Source organism: Lycium barbarum, chromosome 12 (assembly GCF_019175385.1).
Source record: "Lycium barbarum isolate Lr01 chromosome 12, ASM1917538v2, whole genome shotgun sequence".
NCBI lineage: Eukaryota > Viridiplantae > Streptophyta > Magnoliopsida > Solanales > Solanaceae > Lycium > Lycium barbarum.
The window spans coordinates 84,868,441-84,896,100 of NC_083348.1; the positions used below are offsets into that span (position 1 = coordinate 84,868,441).

A 27,660-nucleotide genomic window follows, 5' to 3' on the forward strand; every position below is an offset into this window, starting at 1 on the left:
AGAGCGAGTAGTTGTGACTTGTAATATATAAATTCTGAATTTGCTGCTACTAAGATCTATCATTCACTACATTAATTTTGGATGAGATCAACATAGAGCCTGTTTGGATGGGCTTATGCCTATAAGCTGTTTGCAGCTTATAAGCTAAAAAAAATAAGTTGGGGTAGTCTAACTTATTTTTTTTGGCTTATAAGCTGTTTTCAGCTTATAAGCTGCTTTAGATAAGCTAAGTCAAATGGACCCAATTATTTTTTTGAGCTTATTTTAAGCACAAAATGACTTTAAGCTGACCAGCCAAACACTCAAAAAAGCTGAAAACAGCTTATAAGCAACTTATAAGCAACTTATAAGCCAATCCAAACGGGCTCATAGTTAAGACTTAACAATAACAAAAGAAGAATATTAAATATGTAACAACCAACACGGATCTAATTCATTACAAAAATAATATATTCTATTTTCTCCGAATTATATAAAGAGCTTGAATTTTAACAGATCACAATTTAAATTATAGTGTGACAATTTTAAATTGATAACCCTTTAAATATGTTAGAAAAAGTTCCACTTTTTAGAACAAAGATTATAAACCATTTTATAGCTCCACATCGCCAAATTTGTTTATTTTTTAAAAATAGAACGACTTTTACAAAAGAAACTATGTGACTAGTTGGAGAAATTAGAGTGTCTTTATTTCAATACACTCACAAGTAGGGGTGTACAAAACAAACCGACAAACCGCACCAAACCGATAATCCGAATCAAACCGAGAAAAAAACCCGACTAGTGGTTTGGTTTGATTTGGTTTGGTTTTAAAAAGAAAAACCCGAACACTATTGGTTTGGTTTGGTTTTAGCTAAAAAAAGTCAAACCGAATCAAACCAACCCGACATTACATTGATAAAATTTCAAACATATTTTATACATAGTTATATTTATTTATAATGTAATTTATAAATGTTTCTTTAACTTTTCATAGTTTTTTGTCTTTTAACATATTATTTCAAGCTTGGAATTAGAATTTTGAATGGTTTAATAAGTTTTATAGCTCAATAATATTAGTAACTCAAATAAAACTCAACAAAAATCAAATCAATACTAATGCTAACAAAAGAAATTCATATCTAACACTAGAATGATAATAATTTTGATATTTATTCTTTAGTTTTATATTAGTTTAGAAAGTGAAAATACATAACTTAATTTTATTTTTTTCTTTAATATCTAGTCATGTAATTAATACTTATTAGCCGTACTTTTTTTAGCATGACTTAGTACTTTAAGATTATGATCATTTTCTACATGCCTTATAAATTAGTTGTATTTATTGTAGCATGACTTAGTACTTTTAGATTATGACAATTTTATTTTATGCAATTTCATTAATATTTTTCGTTGAATATTTTAGTACAATGTCATCTCTCATCACGTTTTGTGTTATTTTCTTAATAAATATCTTAATTAGATAGTCGTATCTTACTAGGACTAAAGAAATATTTGAAGTACAAATTATATGTTTTGTATGAAGACTTTACCGGAAAAAACCCGAAAAACCCGAGCAACCCGAAAAAACCGAGAAAACCCGAGGTTGAAAAACCCGACTTTTGTTGGTTTGGTTTGGTGTATAGATTAAAAAACCCGATGCAATTGGTTTGGTTTGGTCTTTAAAAAATCCGAACCAACCCGATCCATGTACACCCCTGCTCACAAGTCACAAACATCAAAATCTTTTTTTTCACAGAACAACTATTTAATTTTCTTCTTAAAAAATACAGAACTTTTCAACATGCCATTAAAAACCCATTATTCGGAGCTAAATTAGCTGCAAATCCCTTAAACCCAGTGGGTGTGTGAGAGCAAAAGAATGGAAGAAAACAAAAACATGGAAACTCACCAAGTAGATGATGAAGATGAGGGTCCACCACCTGGTTTTGACTCTTTAACTCTACCCTCACAACATACCAATGAAGGCCCACCTCCAGGTTGGCCTCACCAACACAATCAGCAGCAGCTTCTCCAGGTTAGATTAATTGATAAAATACTAATAATGGGTGTCAATTTTATTTTGAAATTTCCTTTGTTTTCTTGATTACCTGTATTGTGTTGATGAAATTCAGTTTCAAGAATGCCCGCTTTAAGTTTATGTATGATTGATGCTTGTACACAAGTATGGGAATATCTGTTAAGAGATGGGAAAATAGTGAAAGGTTGAGTCTTGATGTCAATCATGAAAACAACATTTAGATTTCTAAAATTTATATGGTTAATTGTGTGGTAATTTGTCTTTGATTTGCTTGAAGAATCTCCATGTAGTTGAATTTGATCTTCATTTGTTTCCATGGTTTACCTGTATATTGCTCAAGAATTCAGTTTGAAGAATGCCCCAATTATGCTTAATTTATGAGTGAGGCAATGTAGACAAGTGCATTCATCTGTCAAAGATAAAAAAAAACAAATGTGGTGTCTTGATACCGTTGATAATGAAAAGAAAATGTTGCATTTTCTGAACGTCGATAAATAACAACTATACTGGAATACCAAACTAATTGGTGTCCAATTATATCTTTTTAGTGGATTCATCGTGTTATGATTAGTTTTGCCCCAGCTGTCAACTTTCATAACTATCCTATTCTATATGGGTTCGGAATATGCTAGGTGAAGCCCATATAAGCAGAGTTTGCAGTGCCTAGACATAAGATGTATAGTTTTGAGGAAATTGGGGTTTTTGTTTTGTTTGAAGAGACCCCATATAATCATCAGGCGGATAACTGCAACTCCTGCTATGCACTTTCATGGTTGAAATTTCGCTTGTTCATGCATTATATAAGTTTTTCCTTTTTCTTTCTGTTTTAGTTTTTTGCCTTTTGATTATTTACTTCTGTCTTTTCATTTTTATTTCTGTATTTCTTATTCTTTTTCATGTCTGCATTCCTATAATTTCTAGTTTTCTATTTGATTATCACACTCTCTGTTCTATGACTACCGTGGGTTCTAAGACCTTGGTTTCTAATTCCTTGAGTGTGTAAATCTTTCTTAAGGTTAGCTTAATAACTAGGTAATACGGGGACCTTGATGTTGGAGACATTATGTTCACAAACTATTTTTCAGTTTATTGAAAAAAAAATCAAGAAGGATTAAACGATACCTGAAAATGTCAGAAAGAAAAATAACTTCAACTCTTTTGAAAATAAAGGTAAATGTCAATGACCACTTAGTAAGGTGCCTCTGAAGGTACAAAATTTTCATCAAATCATTTTTGAATTTGTGTTTGAGAAATACATGTCAACCTTTTCTTCTTCAATGGAACAACTATAACTTTACTCTACAATGGAACCTCTTGTAATTGTTTGATGCATGCATGTAACTTAAAGTTGGAGGATCTCATTGTTTACACAAGAGTCCTGGGTCACATTTGCAAATTATCTGCACAAATAGGTATCTAGAATGACTAATATACAAGAGATTACACTGAACATGATCACTATAATGTATAGATTACTAGTCCTTTCTTGAACATTGAAATATTTATGCTACTCTTCACTAGCACCCAGCTCTCGTCATCATGGAACTTATTGCTCTCAAGGTTTGGAAATTCTTAGAACTCTAGAGGCTAGAGCAACATATATAATTACAATTAAGCCATTGAAACTGGGGAAAAACAAAAGAGCAAAGAGTTAATGCAGAAGCTCTTTGCTTAGTGAATGCAAAAACTAGTTGATGCTTCCGATACACAAAAGTAACTTGTGAACAGACTACTGATGTAGAGATGGAAAGCAAAGAACACGAATCAGAAGACGATGAAGATGGTCCGCCACCTGGGTGGAACACCATAATCCCACAGAAAAATTTGCCATCTTCACCACCAGCAACAGCAGCAGTTACTTGTGGTAAGTCGTTAACTTTACTGTCGAATTACTTTCTTCCCTGCCCCTCTCTTGCTGTCTCTCCCTCTCTTTTTCCCCTTGCACTCAAACAAAACGCCCATATTTCTTGCCTGCTTTTCCAGGTCGCATCTTCCTATTGTATCCGATACACAGTGAGACAGATGCCTTCTGAGCCTGCAAAAGTTTTTGAAATAGAGTAGCATAGCAGAAGACATCTGTCTCACTGTGTAAAGTTTTTGAAATAGAGTAGCATAGCAGAAGAGTTCAGATTGTTTGTTAACATGGACAAAGTCAGGAAAACCTCTGAAATTATTTCAATATTGAACCTTGGACATCCGTAATAGTGTGAAAAAATGGCCGGCTCCAAGTGGTTCAAGAATAGTGGCGTTGAGTTTCTCGACCCTTTGACTTAGGATTAGTCAGTTCTATTTCTCAATGGGGCGGGAAGGGATATAAGTCTATAATTCAGCGATAGAGACAATCGCACATAAATAAAACATGTACAAGTTATGAGAAGGGGCGGCTCAATAAGATCGGGGGCCTAAAGTCAACTTTAACGGGAGGCCTTATTTTTTCTGCTCAATATTTTTTAAAAGAAAAATTAACCTATAAATCTATAGTAGGTAAAAATTAGGCCTCATCTCCCTTAATTTGAGGTCTTGGGTTCGAGCCTCAGAACAAAAAAATCTTGCTAGAGAGTGCCTCCCTCTTTAACCGGCCTTGCGTGTCTCGAAATCAAATTAATCGAAAAATTCAATACAGGTATCGAACACCGAATGGAAAAAAATGGGGCCCCCAAAATTTTGGGGCCTAAAGCCCCGATTTAGTGGCTTGGCCCTCTGGCCGGCCCTGGTTATGAGTCAATTTATGTATTATTTTATGCGGGGTAGAAGATGGAATAATTAATACATGCTCAACTATGTCCCTCTTCGTCCGACACCACCAATCCCCATAGCGAGTTTCCTATTGGCCTCTCACCCCGGACGGAGACTCGCTCTTCTTGTCCAGAAGAATAGTTATCTTCTTGGTTAACTAGTCATTGGTCTTTGGCACCAAAGAAAGCTGAAAAGGTTGGACAATAATACAACGCGGTATGTGTGAGTCAATATTTTACTTAGTGATCCGAAGGATCAATTTGAATTACGGCAAACTGGTTTCCTCCCATATACCCCTGCTAATGCGTATTTCCTACCATTGAAGAAAATATAGAAAACTGCTAATCCCACCCACGTCGTAAATGGATACCCGTTTCAGATCTCTGCTAGATCGGTCTTGAAACTCAACTCTTCAATACATGTAATCCTTGGAAGGCCATGAACATGAACCATGTTTCAACATAAAGACCGTTGGTGGCATCTTCTTGCAATTTTTATGTTTTCTTTTTTGTTGCATCTTTTAAAGAGATAATCATGTGGGACCATTATTTTGCTCTAATAGCTTCATTTGTACTGGCTGCCTTTTTATGTAGCTTCTTTTGCACTTACGTGCTTGTTGGTTGTCACATTTGTTATGATGTTACTTAAGTTAAGTATGTACCAGTGCTTCTTTTTCCTGGATTATTTGTTTTTAATGTGCTTTAACACAGGACTACATTATTATAGAAGGGGATAACTCCACTAATAAAAGAAGATTAGTTTAAGCTTACTGTAATCTGCTTTTTTTTCTTTTTTGGTTCTTATGATAATGTCTCTTAAAGGTTTGCAATTCACTAGCTTATTCTTGACAAACAATTAATTTAATCAATTGAAAGTACTAATATGCAAGGCTTATGATCCGCATTAGTATCTTATGCATCATGGATGCTCTCATGTAAATGAGCTTAGATGTTTGCTTTATCTAGTTGTTGAGTAAGATTATGAGGAGTTTGGGGATGGATGAGTCTTCTTTATTTGTTTGATTAATAAGAATTAGCCTTCTGACTTTCAGATACAGAAACGGAGAAGAAAGAAGAAGTCGTTGAAAATGAAGATAATGGTCCATCGCTAGGATGGCAGTTGACCCCTCAACTTCCGCCACTACAAACATCTGAACCACCATCTGGGACACAAGACGCTCCTCTTGCTGGTGAGTCCTTCCTTTTAAACTCATCCGAATTGTCCATGTTTACAATTTCAATTGGTATGTGCTAAAATACTCTAGTCTCAATTACTTGCCATATGTACATGCAAGCTTGTGCTTTTTCGAAGTAGTCCATAATACTAATCGGGCCTTTTTTACGTGACAGACCTTCAGAATAAGTTCATGTTTGTTTTGATCAGTATGATAAGAGAAATGGCATGCCTCATTGTCTTTGTGTTGATTGAAACTGCAGGTGGGATGTGATTGAAATAAGGTGGGCCAAACTGAGAAACTAATTACATACGAACACGTCAAAAGACAGTTTTACTTGTTTATTCTTGCCAAACAATTAATTTAATCAATTGAAAGTAATTCTATGCATGGCTTCTGATAGCATTCACAATTACGAGTTTCAAAAAAAGGCTTGTGATAGCATTAGTATTTTCTGCATTATGGATGCTCTCATGTGAATGTGTTTAGATGTTGGCTTCATCTAGTTGTCCAGTAAGATTTTGAGGAATTTGGGGATGGATTAGTCTTCTTTATTTTTTTGGTGTATAAAAATTAGCCTTTTGACCTGCAGATACAGAAATGGAGAATAAAGAAGACGTTGCTGAAGATGAAGATAATGGTCCACCACCAGGTTGGCAGTTGACCCCTCAACAGCCACTACAAACATCTACACCACCATCACGGACACAACCAGCTCTTGCCGGTGAGTCCTCCCTTCTTTACTCAGATTCAAAGTGTCCTTGTTTAGGAGTTCAATTGGTATGTGCTAAAATACCTTAGTCTCAATTACTTGTCATATGTAGATGCAAGCTTGTGATTTTCTGAGTTAGTCCATAATGCCACTGGGGCCTCGTTTATGTAACAGACCTTCAATCGAAGTTCATGTTTGTTGATCAGTATTGCAAGTGAGATGGCACGCCCCAGTGTCTTTGTGTTGATTGAAACTGCAGGTGGGATGTGATTGAAGTAAGGTGGGCCAAACTGAGAAGAAATTAATTCCATAGGAACACGTAAAAAATGACAAGTGATGGATTATATTCAAGATAAGAAAATAATCAAGAGATGATACAAAGATTATTCTTGCCTAACAACTAATTTAGTCAATTGAAAATAATCATATGCAAGGCTTGTGATAGCATTAATATCTTCTACGTAATGGATGCTCTCATGTGAATGTGCTTAGATGTTGGCTTCATCGCGTTGTTGAGTAAGATTATGTGGAATTTTGGGATGAATGAATATTCTTTAAGAATTAGCCTTTTGACTTTCAGATATAGAAATGGAAAAGAAAGAAGAAGTCGTTGAAGATGAAGATAACGGTCCACCACCAGGATGGAATTTGATCGCTCAACCACAGCCACTACAAATATCTACACCACCATCAGGGCCACAACAAGCTCTTCTTTCCGGTGATTACTCCCTTTTTTAGTCAGATTCGAAGTGTCCATGTTTACATGTTCAATTGGTATATGCTAAGTAGGTGTTTGGCCATCAATTTTCAAACCATGGTGGTTTCAAACCAGCGTTTGGTCATCAATTTTCAGTCATGGTTTGAAACCATGGTTTGAATCCAAATCATCCAAAAAGCATGGTTTGGGGTTTGAAACCATGGTTTCAACTTTTTAAAATACAAAATTTAACCCATAAGTTAATATTTTGTAAAACAAGACCCATAAGTTGGTAAATATTTTTAACAATTACCCCATCAATCATTTACCAATCTCATTAACTTCCACCAACCTTTATTTATGTCTACCAACCTTTAATTTATGTGGGAAGATATATTAAATAGTAGTTACATTACTATTCATGTTAAATTTTCGATTTTATTGAAGTAAAGTTTGATTAATTGATGTTGCATTTTTTAGAAAAGCCTTCTAGTAGTGTATAATTTTGTTATAAACTATGATTTGCTCATTTGGTAAGATTGTATAAGAATTGAGAATGTTTTGATAGTTTTCACAATTTGTGGGGTTTTTATGTCTATAAGAGAAAATACAATTTAAAATATCCAAATTGTATGTCCAAACATGGTTTGAAACCAGGTTTCAAACCATGTCCAAATGAGGCCTTAAAATACCCAAGTCTCAATTACTTGCCATATGTAAATGCAAGCTTGTATTTTTATGATTAGTTCATAATACCAATTGGGCCTTGTTTATGGAACATACCTTCAGTGTATGTTCATGTTTGTTGATCAGTATGGTAAGAGATATGGCATGCCCCAGTGCCTTTGTGATGATTGAGACTGCAGGTAGGATGTCATTCAAATAAGGTGGGCTAAACTGAGAAATTAATTCCGTAGGAACACGTAAAAAGATGAATGATGAACTATATTTAAGACATGAATAAAATCAAGGGATAATACAGACAACAGTATGCCTCAATCCCATAGTGGGGTTGGCTATACGAGTACGCCATATCCATTCTGCTCTATAAGGGTCTAATTTTATTCCACTACTCAATTTTTGTCTATTAAGACAACTTAGGGGCTAATATGTGGCAAAAATTCTAGCTGTTGGAGGTTTGACATTCAAGGTATTTCTTGCTGTTGCCAAAATCTATAAGCATAAAACATGAGGGGTTCTCCTTAATTAAACAATTTTCTAGTAAGTGTGTTAGGGTTCATAACTTAAAGGCTTGTGTCTCTTTCAAAGTCCAGATTAGCAGTATCAGAATTCGAGATTTGGTTCCTTGGGGAGCTAACCTTCGATAAATTCTATTTATTCGATATCCATAAGTTTTATAACTAGCTAACATTAGCTTTGGTAGACGTTGAAAAGGGGAGCAAACATGACTCTGAAGTTGAAAAAGAAGGGCATCCCCTGGGATCAGAATCCATTCCTATGGCTGGACATTCATCACCATCTGCACCACCACCTCAGTCGTCGTCATCAGTTGCTTCTTCTGGTAAACTCTACCGCGACGCCTTAAAATAGTATATAAGTATATATAATGGGTTAAGTAGAGCAGTGAACCTCCCTGTCAGAGTTGCATCCAATCTGCTTTCAGTTAATTTAACTCCTTCCACAGTTCGTGAATGTCTAGGTATATAATTTAGAAATGGTTCAATATCAGATTGACATAATCATTTGGGTTTCTTGATCTACTAGTTCATGTTGTACTTTTACCTTTTCTGTGGACATTTTGGGGGGATAATGACTAAACTATATGCAAATCAGAAATGGAGACGGATAGCAAACAAGAAAGCACAAAGAATGAGGAGGTAAGGCCCCAAATTGAAAAGCAACCTATGTCGCATTTACGACAGATGAAACCTATGGTGCCTCAATCCTCATCACATGCTGCAACAGTTTCTGCAGGTCAGTCCTTTTCACAGAGAGTAAAGACTTTTTGTTCATCCAATTTAGTCAGTTTATATATGAGATGCTTTGAACAAAATATTTGTACGTAATAAAGTTATGATGCAGAAATGGGTCAGATGGTATGTGGTAGTTGCCGACAGTTACTTTCTTATCCACAAGGAGCTAAATTGGTGAAGTGTTCATGCTGCCGGACCATCAATCTTGTCCTTGAAGGTTCCTGCTTCCTCCTTTATACTAAAATGGATTCCTACAGTCCTTGACATTTTCTTTCTTGTCACAAAATCAGATATATTCTAGTGAGGTTGTTGAATTTATCATTGGTAGGTTGTCCCCTGTATAAGCTGTGTTGAATCATCATGTGCCAAAATTGTTGAAAATGACATATAAAGCAACTTCTAATTGACAGGATGAGCAGTTAGCTTTCTACATGCTTTTTCTTCAGGAATCAGCACTTCATAAATCAGAGCCCTGCCAGTTATCAATATGTTTATATATCTTAATAACAACTGATGTAAACTAACTGTGTGGTGCACTTTCATCCTGATTTTACCTTCTGATACTGTAAGTCTTTTGTATCTACTGTGAAATGGCATACCAGACCTCTCAAAATTGGATAATGGAGAAATAGGAAATACACATTTTGTTCACTTTCTTGTTCTCATGGATCTCTACAATTACCGTGAAGAATTCAACCGTTCAAATTGGAACTGTTGACTCGATACTCATGTGGTTTCTGATTGTTCTTGCTGCAGTTCATGATGTTGGACAAGTTAAGTGTGGGGGTTGTGCATTGCTGCTCATGTACCCATATGGGGCGCCATCAGTTAGATGTTCCTCTTGTCGTCACATGACAAAAATTGGGGTATGGACTTCATTTCTTCAGAAATGCTTGTGCAGTTGTGCCCATTATCATATGAGCATTCTTTATGGTATCTGCTTTCCCTTTCAAAAAATTATTCCTGCAAGCCTGGAGTCTAGGAAATGCCAATAAAGTCCTATGTTACTTGATAGCATGCACCACATGTTTAGGTTGGACATATGTGAGATGTCCTACGAATTATGGCCCTTCGACATGTTGCATACAGCACTAACAATATATATTGTAAGCTTTATTCAGATTCATTTGTAGCTAGAAATCTTAACGCATGCATGATTTATATGTATATTTGTCTGTGGTTTTGGAAATTGATAGTGTCCTAAACTGCCCTCCTTTTTCTCGAACTTAACTTTTGAGACCTCTATGCGTCTGAACTTTTCTCCTGCACATCCAGGCACACAACAGACGACCTCCTCTGTCAATGCAACAGCCTCGAAGAAGACATCCGTCTTACCAAGTTCATTAGCTTGCTTATCTCGATCTGGTTGTGGGAATCCACCATGTAGATGCAATTGTTTATATGAAACTTCTGGGCTAGAGGGCTATTTAGCTGACATCAGGGTACTGCTTGCTTCAATGACTATGGCATTTCCCTTGGCTTTGTAAAATCTGTACTGCTCCTTTTTCCATATCAGAAATCTGTATCAATCCTTTTCTATTTAAATACTCAATTTGGAATAGAGTCAAATTTCTGAATGTTGGTGAGACTTAAGTATTGGAAGTTTAGTTTAGCCTCATTGAGTTTCTTGTGTTACCAGATGAATGTCATGAGCATAGCAATGATATTTATTCATGAACATAGTTAACCGGGGTGCAATTTATTTTCAAGTGTTTATCTAGTCCATTAAGCTTTCACAGTCCTCGTCCACCTTTCCTTCCATACACTATTTTAGCTCCATCGACCAAGAGATACATGAAGAAAAATAAGTGCGAGGACTGAGGACTTTATTGCACTCTTTAGTTTCGCATTGTTGTCCCCATCTCTTGCTTCTAATATTGCACAATGATTTTTCGTATTTGTTTTGAAGTTAATACTTGGTGGTTTTTATATTAGTGATATTCACTTACATGTAAGATTACTGTTTAACCACAGGGAACCATTTTTCTTAATGGTACTAGCGGCTATGTGCAACATAGAAGCATTTTGGGAAAAACGACAATCATTGCCTGTTACAAGATTCAGTGAGGAAGAACGAAAGAAAACAGGAATTGAGCAGCGGAAGAATTAGAACATCAATATCATTTACATCTCAATTCAGCCTTTAGAGTCAACATAAGACTGTCCTACGTTTAAACAGCAATAGAATATGTAGCAGCAATGATAGTTATCGAATCCAACTGCTAAGAAATCTACTGATCAGTGGAACAATTTAAATGTATAAGCTTGACATTGGAAGAGTTTTATCGTCTTTTTAACATCAACTAAAGATGTTCAAATTAATTGCTAGTGGTGGTATCCACAGACCATCTGTGAGACTTTCAAACATCAGGAGATAGAAGCACTGTCATTTCAGCTGCAGATACATATATGCGGACTTTCAATCATCAGGTGGGAAGTCCTCATCTGAGGCATTATCCAGAAATGAACCTAGAGTTTTTCGCAGAAAGCTGAATGCTTTATCATCCTGTTAAACATGCAAAAGGAGACATTACTAACTGTTGGAGGATGCATGTCTGTGATGTGACAGAGCTCTACATGGTGCATTGAAGAAGTAAACCTGCTTCTTTTTCTTCAGCGACTCCTCTAGTTCAGCAATTCGTTTCGTAGAGTCTTGTTCAAGTTCAGATATCATGCTCTTCTCTTTCTTCCCTGAATTAATGTCATAAAAATCTGTGACAGCCATCCTTATCATTCAATGAAAATATAATACAGATAGTTCCTGTAACTCACTCAGTTGCTCATATCGCATGAATAGTCTTTCTTTTTCTTCCTCATATTTGGATATAGTATCTGCCAGGATACCACCACGATGGTTAGCTTTAAAATGTTTCTTCAAGTAGGCTCTGTAAGAACTCTTCAACACATATCGTAAGTATAAACGCCTAAGTCTAGTTGAAATTCTGTAACAGTGTTCAGTTTTAGCCCAGTAAAAAATTGCAAAATTTTCTAAAATGATATCATGAAATGAATAAGAGGTGATTAAACTAGAAACAAAATTTTCCAAATGTTGTAAGGACTACAAACAGGTCCAATTATTGTGAAAACCTCGCATTAGAAAAAAGTACCTTTGAGAGACTGCAGATGTGTAGCTTTCTCCTTGTTAAACTTGTCATAAATTGATTGAAACTTCGCAGTTTCATTCTTTAGCAAGTTCTCACACTGCATAGAAGCAAGAATATACATTGAGCAGTAATAAGCTTCGTATCAAACGTCCTATTATCAAGGCTAACTTATCTAATTGAGGCTGACCTCTTTGGAGCTCTTGGATAGTGCCTTTGCAAAACTTTGCCTAATGATCAAACATATTTAAGATCAACAAGAAGTTACCACATGCAACAAGTAAATTTACACTTAGCATCTATTGTGTAACAAATATTTCTCACCTGTCTTTCTCAAGTTTTAATTTGAGCTCATCAATCTTTGACTTGACTTCTGAAGTCACACTAACAACAGACCACAATCAGCAGTAATGTTAATAACCATACCTAGGAATTAATACAAACTATTTATCAACTGCTGTACATTTAGTGTCAATTTATGCAGGGATTGTCCCAATTAGTATCTATTTCCCTCAAGAACAATCATTAAGACTCTTCTATGCATTTCTTACTCATTAAAAAATGTTACTACACAATACATCAGATTGATCAAACAGCTCCTAGTTGAAAGATTAAAATCATTTTTACATGTTTAAGCAAACACTGAACAATTCTACAAACTTGTCAATGCACAAAATTCATCTAAACAATGTACAAATCAGTAGTAAAAATCAGACAGAAAGGAAAAATATAAAAGTATGCCTTAGTAAAAGATCTTATGGCTGATTACAAATTCTATACCAGAGCATTTAGATCTATATGCTAGTCCAAGTGTTGCGAAATGAAGAAACTGCAAACCAGAGAATATGGAACAACGTTTGCAGAAATTAGCCAATTCCGCGCGAAGAAGTATATCTAGTACTTTCTCTGTCCCAATTTATGTGATACTTTTCACTTTTCGAGAGTTAATTTTACTCAACTTTGAAGCTAAATTAGATTAGATTAACTCAATATATTTTAAGATTTAAATTTATATATTTGAAAACTACGTGAAAAGTACTATAAGTTACAACTTTTTTCATATCAATTTGATGAAAAAATACATCATCAAAGTTTATCTTGTTTGAATCTCGGGAAGCGAAAAATATCACATAAATAGGAACAGGGGAAGTAAAGTACCTCCTAGCTGACGAAATTGACGAAACTTGAATACATTAGCAATCACCACAGGCGAATTATTCGAATAAAATACATGACACAAACACGTACATGTACGTAAATGGAGAAAGCAGAGATCCCTAACACAAACTACACTAATACAAAATTGTACAGCTTCACATATAATTGATTATGAACGCAAACAGGAATAGAGAAATGCTTCACCTAGAGATAGTTTCTTCTTTCTTTTTCAGACCGTCCTGTTGTGCTTTCTCTCTTATTTGCTTTAACGCCGTCATTATCCCTTTGATATCACTGTCAATTAGCATTTCACACGATCGATCTCATCAGCTTCCGGAAAACAAATTGAAAAAATTAATAAAGCTGAAAGCGTAACGTACTCTGAGATCTCAGCATCGAATTCATCTTCGGCTGCGCTAACTCGTCTTTTGCTCTCTGATTTCGGAATCTGCCGCTCTGAAACTCTTTTCCTTGCGCTTGATTTTGAGGCTGACATTTTCTCTAGAAAATTTGAACTGTCAGAATTGGCGTTTTGTGTGTGAGGAGAGAGAGAGAGAGAGCTTTTGGGAAATTCAAAAATGGGTTCTAACAGGTATTTATATTTCTGTTGGCGCGTAACTGAGTGGAGAGTTTATGAGTTGGTGTTCGAGTTTTGTAGAACTCATCGAGTTACTCTTTCTGCTAAAACAATGCCTCACCTAAGGTAACTTTTCTAAGCTCCCGTTTTGGCCATAGACTTTGAAGTTCAATTTTGAAATTTAAAATTTGAGATTTTGAACTAGTGATTTTTGAAACTTGAAAATATTTTGAAAATATATTTTCAAAATGGGATCAAATTTCATGGCCAAACAGATATTTGAATATATATTTTCAACATATGATCCGAAATCTATGGCTAAACGCTAACTAAGAAGTGCGTACGTACAATTAGTACTTTGAGTTTCATACTTTCATTGCGCTTATTCGTATTTTGCTTATAAACGTAAATGTTACTCTCACCATTTTAGTTGGTACGACCTTTTTTAACTGTATATCAAAGTTTAAGATGTTAATTTGACTAACACATTTAATTGGTGGTTACAGGTGATGGTAGAACACTTTAAATTATCAATTGTTTGAGAAACATCAATCGAAATTTAAAACTTGATATACCTAGATGAGTTTGAATTCTCAAAAGTGTCGATCATTTTAAAACGTGTCAAACCGAAGAGACTGTCATACAAAGTATAAAACACGATAAGCTCCGTCCTACTATGTAATATGTACTGTAATATTGATATAGATCCACCTTCTGTTAAAAGCAATTAGTATAAGGAAAACTTTGAGTATATACCATTTGGAATTAAAATCGTTCATCAGAAATGTTAAATGTTTTGCTAAGAGACGCAATAGAGCTATTTCAAAGCAACAACTGCAGCTAGTTACTCCTGTGTTGGTAAATCAGCACACCGTATACTGGTCCTATGGTGCCACTCAATTACACATTCTAAAGTAAGGTCATAACTTCACACTCCCCCCTCACTCAAGTGTTGCCAACTTCTCTTCATCGACCTCGAAAGCCTTCCTAGCTTGTTTCAGTTCCTCATTCATGGACAACAGTTCTGAACACCGGTTAAGTTTGGGCAAGTCCTGCACAGTAGAACAGGACATCCAAAATTCAGAACCTCATAAAGCAAAATTCAGTAGCATCATATCCAGCTCATAGAGCCTGTGCAAGAGTAGCAGGACTGATTTTTCATAAGTCATAACAATCATCCATATTATTTTTGTCAGCTACAGACATGTGTTGACATATATTCAAATCACAGCAAAAGAAAGCAGCCAGCAATAAAATGAGGAAAGTGGCACTAAACAAAGGATACCAATTCTCCCCAATCAAATTTGGAATAATTTGCTGTTTGATCAACGTAAGCTTTTCTAGTTACCATGAAAGCATCAAACTAGTCCAAAAGAGTTTCAGGTTAATCAGGCACATATACCTAAAGTTACCAATGGAACCATTTTCAGATTCAATTCTATCATGGTGATACATGCTAATCTATGGTCTATCGTAAGGAAACCAATTAATCAGCTTGAGAGCAGTAGTAACACATGAGGTAAGCCAAAATAGTAGTGATAAAAAACCTTAAAGTAATGGTTAAGCTTGAGGTGAGCAAACTAGAAATCTCAGCTTCTGTCCAACTACACTTCGCTATCCAGACAACTTGTATATGGGTTTGTTCCACTAATTGACAGGCCCTAGTATTATCCTTATTGTTCGGAACTGAAAATAATATAACGAACTCACAGGACCTCTCATTGATTATAAATGAGATGGGCATTTTCCTACTACATGTTCACTATAATGCTACACATGCACATATACATTGTATGAAAAGACCTACCTTTCTAATTAAGAACAGAAAGTCCTCCGTCAAAAGCTTCCCCCTTTTGGTTGCAATATCTTGAGCTTTGTGCACCTATACAAGTTGAAAAGCTTTAAAGATAGGACCAAATGCATGTTTCTTCTAAAAACAAATCTATATGTATATATATAATATAAAGCTAGGCAATAAGAGAGTGATGTGGCACCTCTCTTAGGCCACCATTGCTATTTATCTTTTTTGTCGATTTTTTGACCTTTTTCTCATATATTTCCCTCAAAATATTTGCTGAAAAATAAAATCTCTATCAATAAGTCTATAATTGTATACATTTATTGCTGAATTAAAAGGGAAATTACATTTAAGAATATGAACTCTTTCAGTTACTATAGAATTTTGCCTTTTTCTTCTTATGCACCTTTGAAAACTGTTCTATCAAAATATCCAACAGCCATCTCTTTTAGAAAAGTTACTCGAGTTACCACAGTAAATTTTCTTAATAATCACCTCTTAGTTACGGCCTACGGGCTTACGGCTAATGATAAACTGTAACTGATTGAAAACACATATTCATTAAGTAGGTTACCTAGGTAATGAACTTTCCATTTTCAAGTCTTTTCCATTGTATAACTTTTCATTTTCTCTTCATTATTGTATTATTTATTGTAATTTATTTGGGTTTACGAATAACCCAATATTAGAAGGCTCTAATACTGAGATTTGTAAAATATGACGAGACTGATTGAAACTCATTATGCTTATCAGAAGTGTTTTCAAAGAAGAGAAGAAGCTACGATCTGAAACAGGTTCAAAGAAAAGCTCTACTATTTTAACTCTTTTTCCAGTGAAATTTCATATTTTCTGAATTCTACTTGTAATAAAAAATGAACAACATCAATGGTGCGGAGGAACAACATCAATGGTGCGGAGAAACAACATATGAGAAAGTGATGGAAATAGATCAGGAAGCAGAAGGCGAAGGCAGCAGTTACCAACTTCTTATAAATTGAAATACTACTCTCTTTTTTACTTTTTTGACATATAGCACTCAAGAGGAATTAGCATATCAGATTTCTCTTTGTAAGTATATGCGAATCTTTCTTACTTTGTTCTTTGAATCTATATGTTGAAATGATAGGAAAAGAACTTTGTAAAATAGAACATATATTTGGAAATCTTACGGTATAGTATGAGCAGAAAAAGGAGGGATTTGTTTTATGATTTGAGAAGAACTAGGAAAAATTAGATACGGATATGGTTAGAGAGGAAAAAAAAGAAAAAAAGAATCATCACCAAAGAAAATCAAAGAGAAACGGATAGCAAAGAGTAAAAGAGGAAAAACTGAAACTTTAGATTGGATTATATCAAAAAGTCATCTGATTTCTAATCTTCTTTCTCTTTAGTTCTCCTTCTTTCTCTTTTCTTTTATAATTTTGAAAAATAAATGAGGTGTTTTTACAATAAAAATTGAAAATAAACGGGTGATATATATCCCTCCAAATGGGACATTATGTTTCTTTTCTTTGTTTTACATTAGTATTTATTTCTTGTATTTCCTTTCAAGTGTTGATTTCTTTTCTTACAAATTATTTTTGTCAAAAATTTATATTTATAATGTGAAGAGTCGTGAAGATATGGTAGAATAATGAAAAGGTGCTTGATTATTAAAGATCAATTTTGTTTCATAAAAATAATACGACACTAATCATTCAGACATATTTTGATTCTTTTAATCATCTCGCGGGTTAAATATTTTATAAACAACATTTAAGCAATAAAGAGAAGGTTTGAAGATATATATTAGATACTTTTTTATAATGAATGTTAATTTTATTGAGGTTGTTCTTTTCTTCTATATTTTAGTATTTTCAGATATACAGATTTTAAATTTTTCGCATGTATACCTTATTTTATATACATATATTTGGTATAATGAAGATTATATGTCTTTATCTCGATTAAATTTATAAAAAAGAAATCAGTGATTTTTACCGGGCGATGCGCGGGCAAATTTACTAGTTATAGGAAATAAGTTCTGCAAGTGCAAGCTTTATGCAGGAAGATGTATTCTCCTAAACTTCTTCAAAAGCATAGCACTGGATAGAAGTAAGTTCAACTCACCATATCAGTAACATAATCCACCACGATGTCTTCCACAAGTGCCACAGTTTCCGGAAGTGGCTGACAGTACAGGACTAGAAGATTAGTAAAGATTAAGGGATAAATTAATACCAGTAACTCATAAAAAATCTGAATCAGTGTAACTTTCAAACATAAAATTTGATATTTATAAGGTAATCAATCATCATCCGTCCCCAATTCTTTTAAAGTCCAGTATCAGTTATCTACACTAAAAACAACAAAATAAAAAGCCACAGAAGGAAACATATGAAGAAGAAAATCTGCCGGCAAAATCATCTCTGTTTATGGTGCAGTCAATAATGCATTACGACCGTGCAGTAATCTCTTATGGAGCATTGAAAGCAAGATGTGGTAAAACAAAAAGATTGTACTCCAGCATAAAAGAATATCCTTTGTGAAAGACAATTAGAACAATATGGTTATAAAACTCCAACTCCTGAAATTCTGTTCTTTCTTAAAAGTCAGCAAGCAAAGAAAATGCCCATCTGCAATCTGAAACCACACAAACAGCAAATTTTCCCACTATAAATGCGTGTACAGACAAAGAACTAGGTGACAGCAGCAGACATAGTTCACTGGATTACCATAAGCAAAAGAATTAACAAGTATAAACACCATGGACATACACAGATGAAAAACAATGAAAATATTAATAGTGAATCAGAAAGGCATCTTACATTGCTATCATCTCCAAAACCATACATCATGTGTTGCACTGCGCAATGAATAAAAAGAAACGTTAACAACTAAAACAAAGTGCAGTAATTAGTTATTCTTCATTCAAATCTATGTAAAATAGTCACTTACAGTCTTTCTGAAACATGCCACGTTTCCTTTTAAGTGAACTTTCTGAAGGTTGTGATGCTCCAACTCTAGCTTTTGAGGATGGTCCTGCAGAAGAGTTGTTCATTTTCTATTTATTCTAACGTCCACTTTTCAACCTGCAAAAGTGTCATTACCACCCTTAGCACACACCATAAACAGATCATATTATCAGATAGATAACATCATGCAAGCACCATTGAAAAGAAAATATAAAACTGAATGCATAAAGAATGTCCTTCTATAGTTCTTGTAATGGTTATCATCACCACTTAACTGTCTACAAAATTAGCTCAATATCAATTAGTTTTATGATTCTGTAAAAAGGGAACTCATTATATAGCAGGAACATACAGTCCTCAATGCAGCACCCAAAAAAGAAGAAGGCATTATAAATACAACCTATATGATCCACTGGACAGAAACATTCTTCTACTGTAAATGATCATAAAATAAAAGAATTTGTTAAAGATAAAAATATATCTACGGTGTTAGTTTAGCTTTTCTTTCTAGTATCTATCTATACTGCGCTGAAGCCATTACTTAACCTTTGTTATCTTTTCTTCAATAAATTATTAGGAATACAAAATCCAAAATGGGGCAGTTGAGAATTTGGCTCATTGCATCAAAAAATTAGACCGACTAAGCCAAAATCATCGAACCAAGACGGAAATTAAATTTGGAAAGAAACACAATTTATCACTAAATAAACAACTAGCTAATAACATTTTCCTCCTACAAATTGATCATTAAATTAATTTATCAAGCAGATGCCATAACGTAGAAACCTTGTGCAATGGTGTAGATTCCACTGGAGATGACGAGAGAATATCGATTTGAAATCCCAAGAGATTAGGGTATTTATATGTGCGAAATTTCTTTCATTTATTTGGTCACAAATCACCAATTTCTTTCCTTTTTGTGTTTTCAAACGGGGATGGATAACTTGGGCTTAACCGACGTCAAACAAGCCCAAGATAAAACCTTTTTTTGTTAAAGGCCCAAAAGGGGGAAAAAATTGTTTCCTCGAGCGATGGATGTGATATTTATATGGAAGAAAAAGTATTCCCGCTTTTCATTCTATTTTATTTTATAGAAATCTGAGAAAAAAAACATTTTTTTGTGCGCTTTCTTTTGGGGTGGTCTTTAAATTTTTCCCCTCATATTTGTGGTCTTTAAATTTTGTCCCCCATATTGCTGGTCTTTAATTTTTGCCCTTCGCGTTGCAATCCTGAGCTTCGCGCAAAAATCATGAGGTTCTGAGTTCGAATCCCCGCTCAAGCATAAATTAAAAAAAAATCACAAGGAAAGGTTTGGGTCGCGTGTATGCCGGGCCCGGCATACACTTGTTAATGAATAACCAAAGTTATGCCGAATCCGGTATACTCATGCCTCATGGGCAGACTTGGCATTAACTATGCTGGGTCCGGCATAACTTTGGTTATTCCTTAACAAGTGTATGCCGGGTTTGGCATATTTATAGCCTATAGGCAGACTTTTAGTTAAGCCTTAACTAAAAGTCTTTTCCTAGTTATTTCTTATGGGGCGAACTTTTAGCTAAGGTATAACTAAAAGTATGCCCTTAAGGCGGAACTTATAGTTATGCCGGGTCCGGCATAACTTTAGTTATTCCTTAAGGAAAAGTTCCGCCTTATGGGGCATACTTTTAGTTATGTCTTATGGGGCACACTTTTAGTTAAGGCATAACTAAAAGTTTACCTTGAAAAGTAAAAAAAAAATAATATATATATATATATATATATATATATACCTCAAGGCAAAGTCTGCCCTCATCGGTAGACTTTTGGTTATGGGGGCAGACTTTTGGTTAAACATAACTAAAATTTTGCCGGTGAGGGCATAACGAAATTCAAACTCTGCCTTGCGAATTTTTTTTAAATTTTTGACTGAGTGGGGGTTCGAACCTGGAACCCATGGGTTTTAGCCGAAGGGCAAAATTTAAAGATTACAAATATGAGGAGCAAAATTTAAAGACCACCCTAAAAGAAGGGCAATTCGCAGAATTGCCCAGAAAAAAATAGTATAACAGCCCATTTGGCCAAGCTTCTAAAATCAGCTTATTTTGAAAAATACTTTTTTTTCAAAAGTGCTTCCCAAAAAAATACTTTTGGCGAAAAGCAGTTTATGTTTGGCCAATTAATTTTAAAAGCACTTTTGAACAGCAATTAATGTTTGACCAAACTTTTAAAAAGTGCTTCTAAGTGTTAATTTTTTTTTTTGAAAAATGTTTTTCAAAAAAGTGCTCTACTCCCCTAGAAGCACTTATTTTTTTCCAAAAGCTTGATCAAACACTTCACTTTTTAAAAATAAACACTTATTAGAAAAAATAAATACTTTTGAGGAAAAATAAACTTGGCCAAACATGCTATAAATCTATGGGAGTCGCTATATTACAACCCTGCTATTCAAGTTAAATTTCAAATTTTAAATTCCTTAATATATTGTCCGTTGTACTAAATTTCAGACAAATATTGCTGTAATGAGCACATGTATGATCTTTTTTTTTCTAGTACTAACTTCATTTGTGCTTCATTTCACTTCAGTTTCTGAAATTTATTTGAACTTCGTGTTTTTTTGTCGAATTAGTTGAATGCGATATTCAACTTCAATGATATATATACTTGAAAAATACGACAACTGATTATTGTTGTGTAGTAACTTGCCTAGATAATGGGCTTGATAATATGCTTAATAATCATTAATTAAGTAGTAAATTTTGGCTTTTGTAGTTAGGCGTAAATGTATGAAACTTAATTTTGAAAAGCCAAACTTTTTGCATGTATATTTGAAGTTCAGAAGAAGAAGAAAAATGTCTGAAATTTGCTGGCACGAGCAATAGAGCAGATAATTATTTTTGTAAGTTGGCATGCGGATTGTGAAAATTAGGTATAATAGATTTATAGCATTTGTTATAAATTAAAATGAACCACGTGTCCTTCTCAGTTCTTAACACCCTTTCTTGATTGAGTCATTTTCAACTAATAATTTTTCTACAAGTAGGACCAACTTTTCCACTCAGCCCCTTTCATTGTCCGGACCTAATGTGGCAGATTTAATGAATTAATGTATTGTAGAATTTGTGGTGCAGGAAATTAATTCCATGACCTCCTTCTAGAAGGACAAGCAAGATGGAACAGAAATACAAAATAGAAGCAACAAAGATAAAATACAATTGACAATAATTGTGCTGAAAAAAAATATTGACAAGAATTGTAAGATCATATTTTTTTGACAAGTCAAATTTTGTTCCCTATTCGGGATTGTCATTTTATTTCTGTTTGTTTAAACAAATCATACAGTTTATCAATTTCAAGATTGTTGGTCCGTAATAATTTCTAGCTGCATGCTTCAAGGGTATCACTAGATTGAAAATCTTGTTTTCTGAACCTAGATATAACGTAGTTTAATATTATAACCATCCTCATGTTGGGAAAAATTAAAAGTACATTTTTTTATAGAGGAAATTAGACTAGACTAAAGAAACTTTTAAGCTACTTCATTCACTTTTACCGCAAGAAAGTGTCTCTATTCTTCTTACTATTGGACTATTGAAAGCTATATACTTATTTCCTTAATTATGCTGATTTGTTTGCACTTAATGGAGGTCTGAATCTGAATGGTTCAGATCTTAGGCCATTAAGTACATTTATTTACATTAAGATTTAAGTACTTATTTGGTTTGAATAAATCTTAATCATTAATATCTTGAATAAAGTCGTATAATATCATTAAGAGATACTTTGTATGGATAATTTTTAACACCAGCTCCACCCCACCCCCACTCCCACCACCAACATATATCAACCACCCCCAACCCTACCCCTTACCTACCCACCACCACCCCCACTACCACCCACCCACCACTATCTCCACCACTACCCATCCACCCCATCCCCACAACCCACAACCACCCAACCACCACACCATTCACCACCTACACCCTAGCCCCCACCACCCGCATAACTTACCTTCAACCACCCCCCTCACCACCAAACCCCCCGCCCCGCCCCACCCTACCCCTAGACCCACGGCATAACCCTCCCACCACCACCTGCTCCCACCTACCAACCCCTCCCCTCCTCCACCACGCACCTACCCCACCCACCACCACTACAAAAGCAACTCTGCCATTACTAACGAACATAAATGTTTCATTCTTTTTATCAAATAATATTTTTATTTTATTAAATTTGCATTTATTTTATAATATTTAGTTACTTTTTTATTTGAATTGTATATTTATTATGTTTAAATAAGTACATTATACACATTCAGACGTTGAAAAACAAACAGTCTTAATCATTTAGTGTTCAGATCTAGAGATAACATATTAATTATTCAGATGTCCAGTTAGATTCGGACGTCTTAATCTTAATGAAAATAAACGAGGCCTTAGACTTGGTGAAGTACTTAGGTTGACGCTTTATTTATTTAGTTTACATGAATAACATGTGGGTAATGTTAAAATCTGAAGAGACCTTTTGGTTCAAATATAAGGGGTAAAACTGATTTTAACCAAAACGAGTGTGTTAAAGAATCGGAAAAATCTGTCTTCTAGAAGGGGAAAACAAGAAAAATTACTAAAAGGAGAATCTAGAAACAACAAAAAATCACTTCATTTGAAAAGTACCACGAGCGGCCAATATTACTGATTCATTAACAGTCATTCTTTTGGTTCAAATATAAGGGGTAAAACTGATTTTAACCAAAACGAGTGTATTGAAGAATTGGAAAAATTTGTCTTCTAGAAGGGAAAAACAAGAAAAATTACTGAAAGGAGAATCTAGAAACAACAAAAAATCACTTCATTTGAAAAGTACCACGAGCGGCCAATATTACTGATTCATTAACAGTCATTCCTTTGGTTCAAATATAAGGGGTAAAACTGATTTTAACCAAAATGAGTGTATTAAAGAATTGGAAAAATTTGTCTTCTAGAAGGGAAAAACAAGAAAAATTACTGAAAGGAGAATCTAGAAACAACAAAAAATCACTTCATTTGAAAAGTACCACGAGCGGCCAATATTATGATTCATTAACAGTCATTCTTTTGGTTCAAATCTAAGGGGTAATACTGAATTTAACCAAAATGAGTGTATTAAAGAATTGGAAAATATGTCTAGAAGGGAAAAACAAGAAAATTTACTGAAAGGAGAATCTAGAAACAACAAAAAAATCACTTCATTTGAAAAGTACCATGAGCGGCCAATATTACTGATTCATTAACAATCATTCTTTTGGTTCAAATATAAGGGGTAAAATTGATTTTAACCAAGTATTAAGGAATTGAAAAAATCTGTCTTCTAGAAGGGAAAAATAAGAATAAGTTACTGAAAGGAGAATCTAGAAACAATAAAAAAATCACTTCATTTGAAAAGTACGAGCGCCCAATATGACTGATTCATTAACAGTCATTTTCTTTGAATAATCATTTTAGTATCTAACTCTGTTTTCTCCTTCTGTTGTAAGTTGTAACTAGTCATCTCTTCTTGATTTCAACGTCCTCACGAGCTAGTTGCTCCCTCTTTAATTTTTATGTCGTGACTAAGACATTATCCCTTAATATTTCAATCAATAATCTATGTGTCAATTTCAATCCAGTTGGAATCAGTTAACGAATTTTGCACGTGCCTTGACAAAAACGTTGTTATCGTAAATAAACTTGTTTATAAGTTTTTTCCTAATAAATCTAATTAATAAGATAATTTAATAAAAATGTCACTAAGAATTTCAACAAAATTAAATAAATTGACAGAAAGTCCACTGCCTCTTTCTTTATCGCATTGCTGATACAATAATGGTTGTATGCATGTACGTGATATTATATCACCAAACACCTACTTACAATTGACTAATTACTTCGAATCCTTTGTTTTTTGCGCTCCAATCCATGCATGACCAAAAAAAAAAGAAAAAAAAAAGAGGAAACTAAAGACAAAAGGCAGTCTTTTGCTTTATTCTCTTGAGATGTTTAAAACATTAATTTGCATCTAAAGTATTTATTTGATACGGCGGAAGTTATTCTCACAAAACATATTTATCAAAAATAAAAGACTCTTAATAAAGTTACAAAAATAAAGAATACCAAGTACAAGAGACAACACTCAAGTGAAGTAAAATCGTACCAAGATTTAACTAAAATTCGGCCTTGAAATTCCCTTCAATCTTTTTTATTTGTCACTTTAATAAAAAGAAAATCTGGTCAGGTGTTATTCCATCCTTACAGCTCCTCGAAAAACCTATAGTCATGATTTAAGGAAGAGACAAAAATAATTTAGTTAAAATAGCTCTTACAAACAGCAAGTGTAATTTTAACAAATGTGCAAAAATCTTAAATCACAGCCAAAAAGGAGATAGATTGGCTTGATTTAACTAGTACATTGGGTAGTAGTGAAAGAAAAATATAAATAATTAGGTAGCAAATTGAAAATTCCGTGAAGAAACAAATAATTAGAGAGAGGGAGAGAGAGAGAAAGACCAGTCACAATCAGCCACGTGGCATTGATTTTAAGGAGCTAGTCCCCTGTTCCAAATTTCTTCCTATAAAACTGCGCCACCATTTCCTCTCTCAGCTCAACCACTTCCAGTTTACCTCTTAAAAGAAACATATTTTCCTTTGTCCTCTGTATATTTACCTGGGATATTTCATTGAAGCTTGAAAGTCTGATTGGTTTCTAGACCCTTTTGCTTGAAAGTAAGATTTCAAACTCTTCCTCTCCTTTCTTGAATATTGAACTGTTTTTCCTTGTTCTGTATTTTGGTTGAAATGGCAGTGATTATTGTTGTATAAAGATTGGATCTGTGATGGGGTTTTTCTTGGAGGAGTGTGTTGTTGATCTATATGGTACTATTGTTACTCAATTCTTGTGTATGATCATATTTTGTACTATAGTATAAATGATCTTTGTTGGTGTTAAAGTCTTTATCTTTCTTACCTAGCATAATCCATAAGCAAATAACTTTGAGGATTTTCTTGACCTTAACTATATGATGTAGAAGAGAGTTTCCTCAATTGTACTTGGAATATCATAATCTGATAAAGGAGTGTTTAAGGGGGTAGTTTTGGGTTGGATTACAATTTTGACTTTGCAAAAGTAGGATAGATTCAGGATTGAGATATTTTGTCAAACTGAGGCAATTTGTTAGAGTAACTATCTTTTGGAAATTTATTTCTAAGTGGTCCTGATTTGATTCTGTGGAATGAATAGAGCCCTTATATAAGTACTTCCAAGTTGGAAAGACACCAAATTTTTCTACTCCCCTAGACTATTTGATCTTTTTCTGAGATTACAATTGAAGTCAGTAACATTGACAAGTCTTTGCTGATAATTCTTATGAGATTGTGGTCAGTTTAGTATGTCTGTTACTGGATATTTTTGGCAAAATTAAAGTACAAGCTAACTGAAATTCCTATATGAGACATCAAAGTGAAGTGTTAATTTTCTGATCTAACTGATCCATCTCCCTTGGTGGCTATGAATTGCTTGGAAACTTCACTAATCTTTTAAAATTTGTGTCTTTTGTTCACATGCTTTGTCTTCTTGTTATCTTTTGTTGCGTGGTGGGTGGAAGCTAGCTTCCTTCCCAACCTTTTCTTCTTAATAAAGTAGCCTGCCTACTAGTGCTCTAAAATTTTACTATTGGAGATTAGAGAATCTTACAGTAGCACCTAAGTCACATGTTAAAATTTGTTTTTCCTTCATATTGCCAATTAATTTTAATTTCTTGTAATTCTTTGGGGCCACCATAAGATTGCTAAATGTCCACTGTAATTATTCTTATTGCTAATGTCCAGCATAATATATGAATTTGCAAGTACTAATAGTTTGATTAAAAATTTATTACTTCTGTTGCTAACTATTGATTGTGCTTTCAGATTTGGAAAGACCCTTATCTTGAACAAGTGCAAAGAAACAAATCTCATGGCCTTCGAGCAATATTATGCAAACGAGTGGAAATCGATCCCTACTCCAGCATCATCAGACTCAGAGAAGACTTCTGCTTGTTTTGATTGCAACATATGCTTGGACTTCGCTCATGATCCGGTTGTTACACTTTGTGGCCATCTCTATTGTTGGCCTTGCATTTACAAGTGGTTTCATTTCCAGAGCGATTCACAGTCTTCGGTTGAACGCCCTCAATGCCCAGTTTGCAAGGCTGAAATCTCCCAAACAGATTTAGTCCCTCTGTACGGGCGTGGGAAAACACTGCCTGAATCTGATGAGCCTGATAACAAGCTCACTCTAAAAGTACCTCCCAGACCACCTGCATTTGGTCCATTATCATTGTCAAATTCCTCTAATCCTTCTCAGCAACTGCCACATCCTAATGCCAGTTACCTCAACAGTTCATCGCCTTCTTCGTTCAATCTTGGAAGCAATACAGCAGCGGGAGTCTTTAATCCAGTTGTTGGAATGTTTGGAGAGATGGTTTATGATAGGGTATTTGGGAACTCAGAGAGTTTATATACATATCCTAACTCCTATCATCTAGTGCGAAATAGTAGCCCAAGATTAAGAAGACAGGAAATGCAGGCTGACAAGTCTTTGAACAGAATTTCCCTTTTCCTCTTCTGCTGTTTTCTTCTTTGCCTATTGTTATTCTAGTTTCATTGAGGCACTCTTTTGTCCCTTTCCCCCCTCCCCCGTTTCATCTTGTACACATTGTACAAAACTGATGTTGATGAGCATCAAGTCATTAAAAATCATATACATATGTAAGATGACAATAAGCAAAATTTTGGCTGGAGTATTATGAGTTTAAACTGTGTACATTCAAGA

At 34.4% G+C, this 27,660-nt stretch overlaps 4 protein-coding genes across 8 annotated transcripts; 2 read left to right on the forward strand and 2 right to left on the reverse strand.

Moving 5' to 3' along the window:
- The first annotated feature begins 1,769 nt into the window (after positions 1-1,769).
- On the forward strand, positions 1,770-12,030 carry LOC132621203 (uncharacterized). 3 transcript variants are annotated; one of them, XR_009575452.1, is made up of 11 exons: positions 1,772-2,017; positions 3,749-3,884; positions 5,808-5,945; positions 6,523-6,654; positions 7,223-7,360; positions 8,724-8,861; positions 9,134-9,274; positions 9,383-9,490; positions 10,030-10,139; positions 10,549-10,715; positions 11,248-12,030. XR_009575452.1 is itself a non-coding variant. In XM_060335377.1 (10 exons), exons 1-10 carry the CDS (start codon positions 1,862-1,864, stop codon positions 10,618-10,620), a joined length of 1,269 nt encoding a protein of 422 aa, XP_060191360.1. In that variant the 5' UTR covers positions 1,772-1,861; the 3' UTR covers positions 10,621-10,960. The 3 variants fall into 3 exon arrangements, 2 of the variants coding, with proteins under 2 accessions (XP_060191361.1, XP_060191360.1); XM_060335377.1 differs by lacking the exon at positions 11,248-12,030 and having other exon boundaries at positions 10,549-10,960; XM_060335378.1 differs by lacking the exons at positions 8,724-8,861; positions 11,248-12,030 and having other exon boundaries at positions 1,770-2,017; positions 10,549-10,960.
- On the reverse strand, positions 11,378-14,303 carry LOC132621204 (uncharacterized). Of its 2 annotated transcripts, XM_060335379.1 has the most exons (8): positions 13,913-14,295; positions 13,737-13,826; positions 12,699-12,758; positions 12,565-12,604; positions 12,381-12,474; positions 12,046-12,105; positions 11,873-11,964; positions 11,378-11,779 (listed from the first exon to the last, which is right to left on the reverse strand). In XM_060335379.1, exons 1-8 carry the CDS (start codon positions 14,026-14,028, stop codon positions 11,693-11,695), a joined length of 639 nt encoding a protein of 212 aa, XP_060191362.1. In that variant the 5' UTR covers positions 14,029-14,295; the 3' UTR covers positions 11,378-11,692. The 2 variants fall into 2 exon arrangements, with proteins under 2 accessions (XP_060191362.1, XP_060191363.1); XM_060335380.1 differs by lacking the exon at positions 12,699-12,758 and having other exon boundaries at positions 13,913-14,303.
- A 539-nt stretch (positions 14,304-14,842) lies between these two features.
- LOC132621206 (transcription initiation factor TFIID subunit 13) lies at positions 14,843-19,802 on the reverse strand. The gene is made up of 6 exons (XM_060335381.1): positions 19,648-19,802; positions 18,845-18,978; positions 18,715-18,752; positions 18,017-18,076; positions 15,917-15,991; positions 14,843-15,161 (listed from the first exon to the last, which is right to left on the reverse strand). Exons 2-6 carry the CDS (start codon positions 18,945-18,947, stop codon positions 15,051-15,053), a joined length of 387 nt encoding a protein of 128 aa, XP_060191364.1. The 5' UTR covers positions 18,948-18,978; positions 19,648-19,802; the 3' UTR covers positions 14,843-15,050.
- Positions 19,803-25,418: 5,616 nt separating this feature from the next.
- LOC132622985 (E3 ubiquitin-protein ligase RMA1H1-like) lies at positions 25,419-27,660 on the forward strand. Of its 2 annotated transcripts, none has more exons than XM_060337678.1 (2): positions 25,419-25,574; positions 26,757-27,660. In XM_060337678.1, exon 2 carries the CDS (start codon positions 26,803-26,805, stop codon positions 27,484-27,486), a length of 684 nt encoding a protein of 227 aa, XP_060193661.1. In that variant the 5' UTR covers positions 25,419-25,574; positions 26,757-26,802; the 3' UTR covers positions 27,487-27,660. The 2 variants fall into 2 exon arrangements, with proteins under 2 accessions (XP_060193661.1, XP_060193662.1); XM_060337679.1 differs by lacking the exon at positions 25,419-25,574 and adding an exon at positions 25,604-25,724.

Coding starts and splice junctions, on each gene's coding strand:
- LOC132621204 (XM_060335379.1), bottom strand. CDS start 14,028: ATGTCAGCCTCAAAATCAAGCGCAAGGAAAAGAGTTTCAGAGCGGCAG. Junction 13,827..13,912: donor TTCGATGCTGAGATCTCAGA/GTACGTTACGCT, acceptor GCTAATTGACAG/TGATATCAAAGGGATAATGA. Junction 11,965..12,045: donor CATGCGATATGAGCAACTGA/GTGAGTTACAGG, acceptor ACATTAATTCAG/GGAAGAAAGAGAAGAGCATG.
- LOC132622985 (XM_060337678.1), top strand. CDS start 26,803: ATGGCCTTCGAGCAATATTATGCAAACGAGTGGAAATCGATCCCTACT.
- LOC132621203 (XM_060335377.1), top strand. CDS start 1,862: ATGGAAGAAAACAAAAACATGGAAACTCACCAAGTAGATGATGAAGAT. Junction 3,885..5,807: donor AACAGCAGCAGTTACTTGTG/GTAAGTCGTTAA, acceptor TCTGACTTTCAG/ATACAGAAACGGAGAAGAAA. Junction 9,491..10,029: donor CATCAATCTTGTCCTTGAAG/GTTCCTGCTTCC, acceptor TTCTTGCTGCAG/TTCATGATGTTGGACAAGTT.
- LOC132621206 (XM_060335381.1), bottom strand. CDS start 18,947: ATGAACAACTCTTCTGCAGGACCATCCTCAAAAGCTAGAGTTGGAGCA. Junction 18,753..18,844: donor TGGCATGTTTCAGAAAGACT/GTAAGTGACTAT, acceptor TTCATTGCGCAG/TGCAACACATGATGTATGGT. Junction 18,077..18,714: donor GTTTTGGAGATGATAGCAAT/GTAAGATGCCTT, acceptor CTGTACTGTCAG/CCACTTCCGGAAACTGTGGC.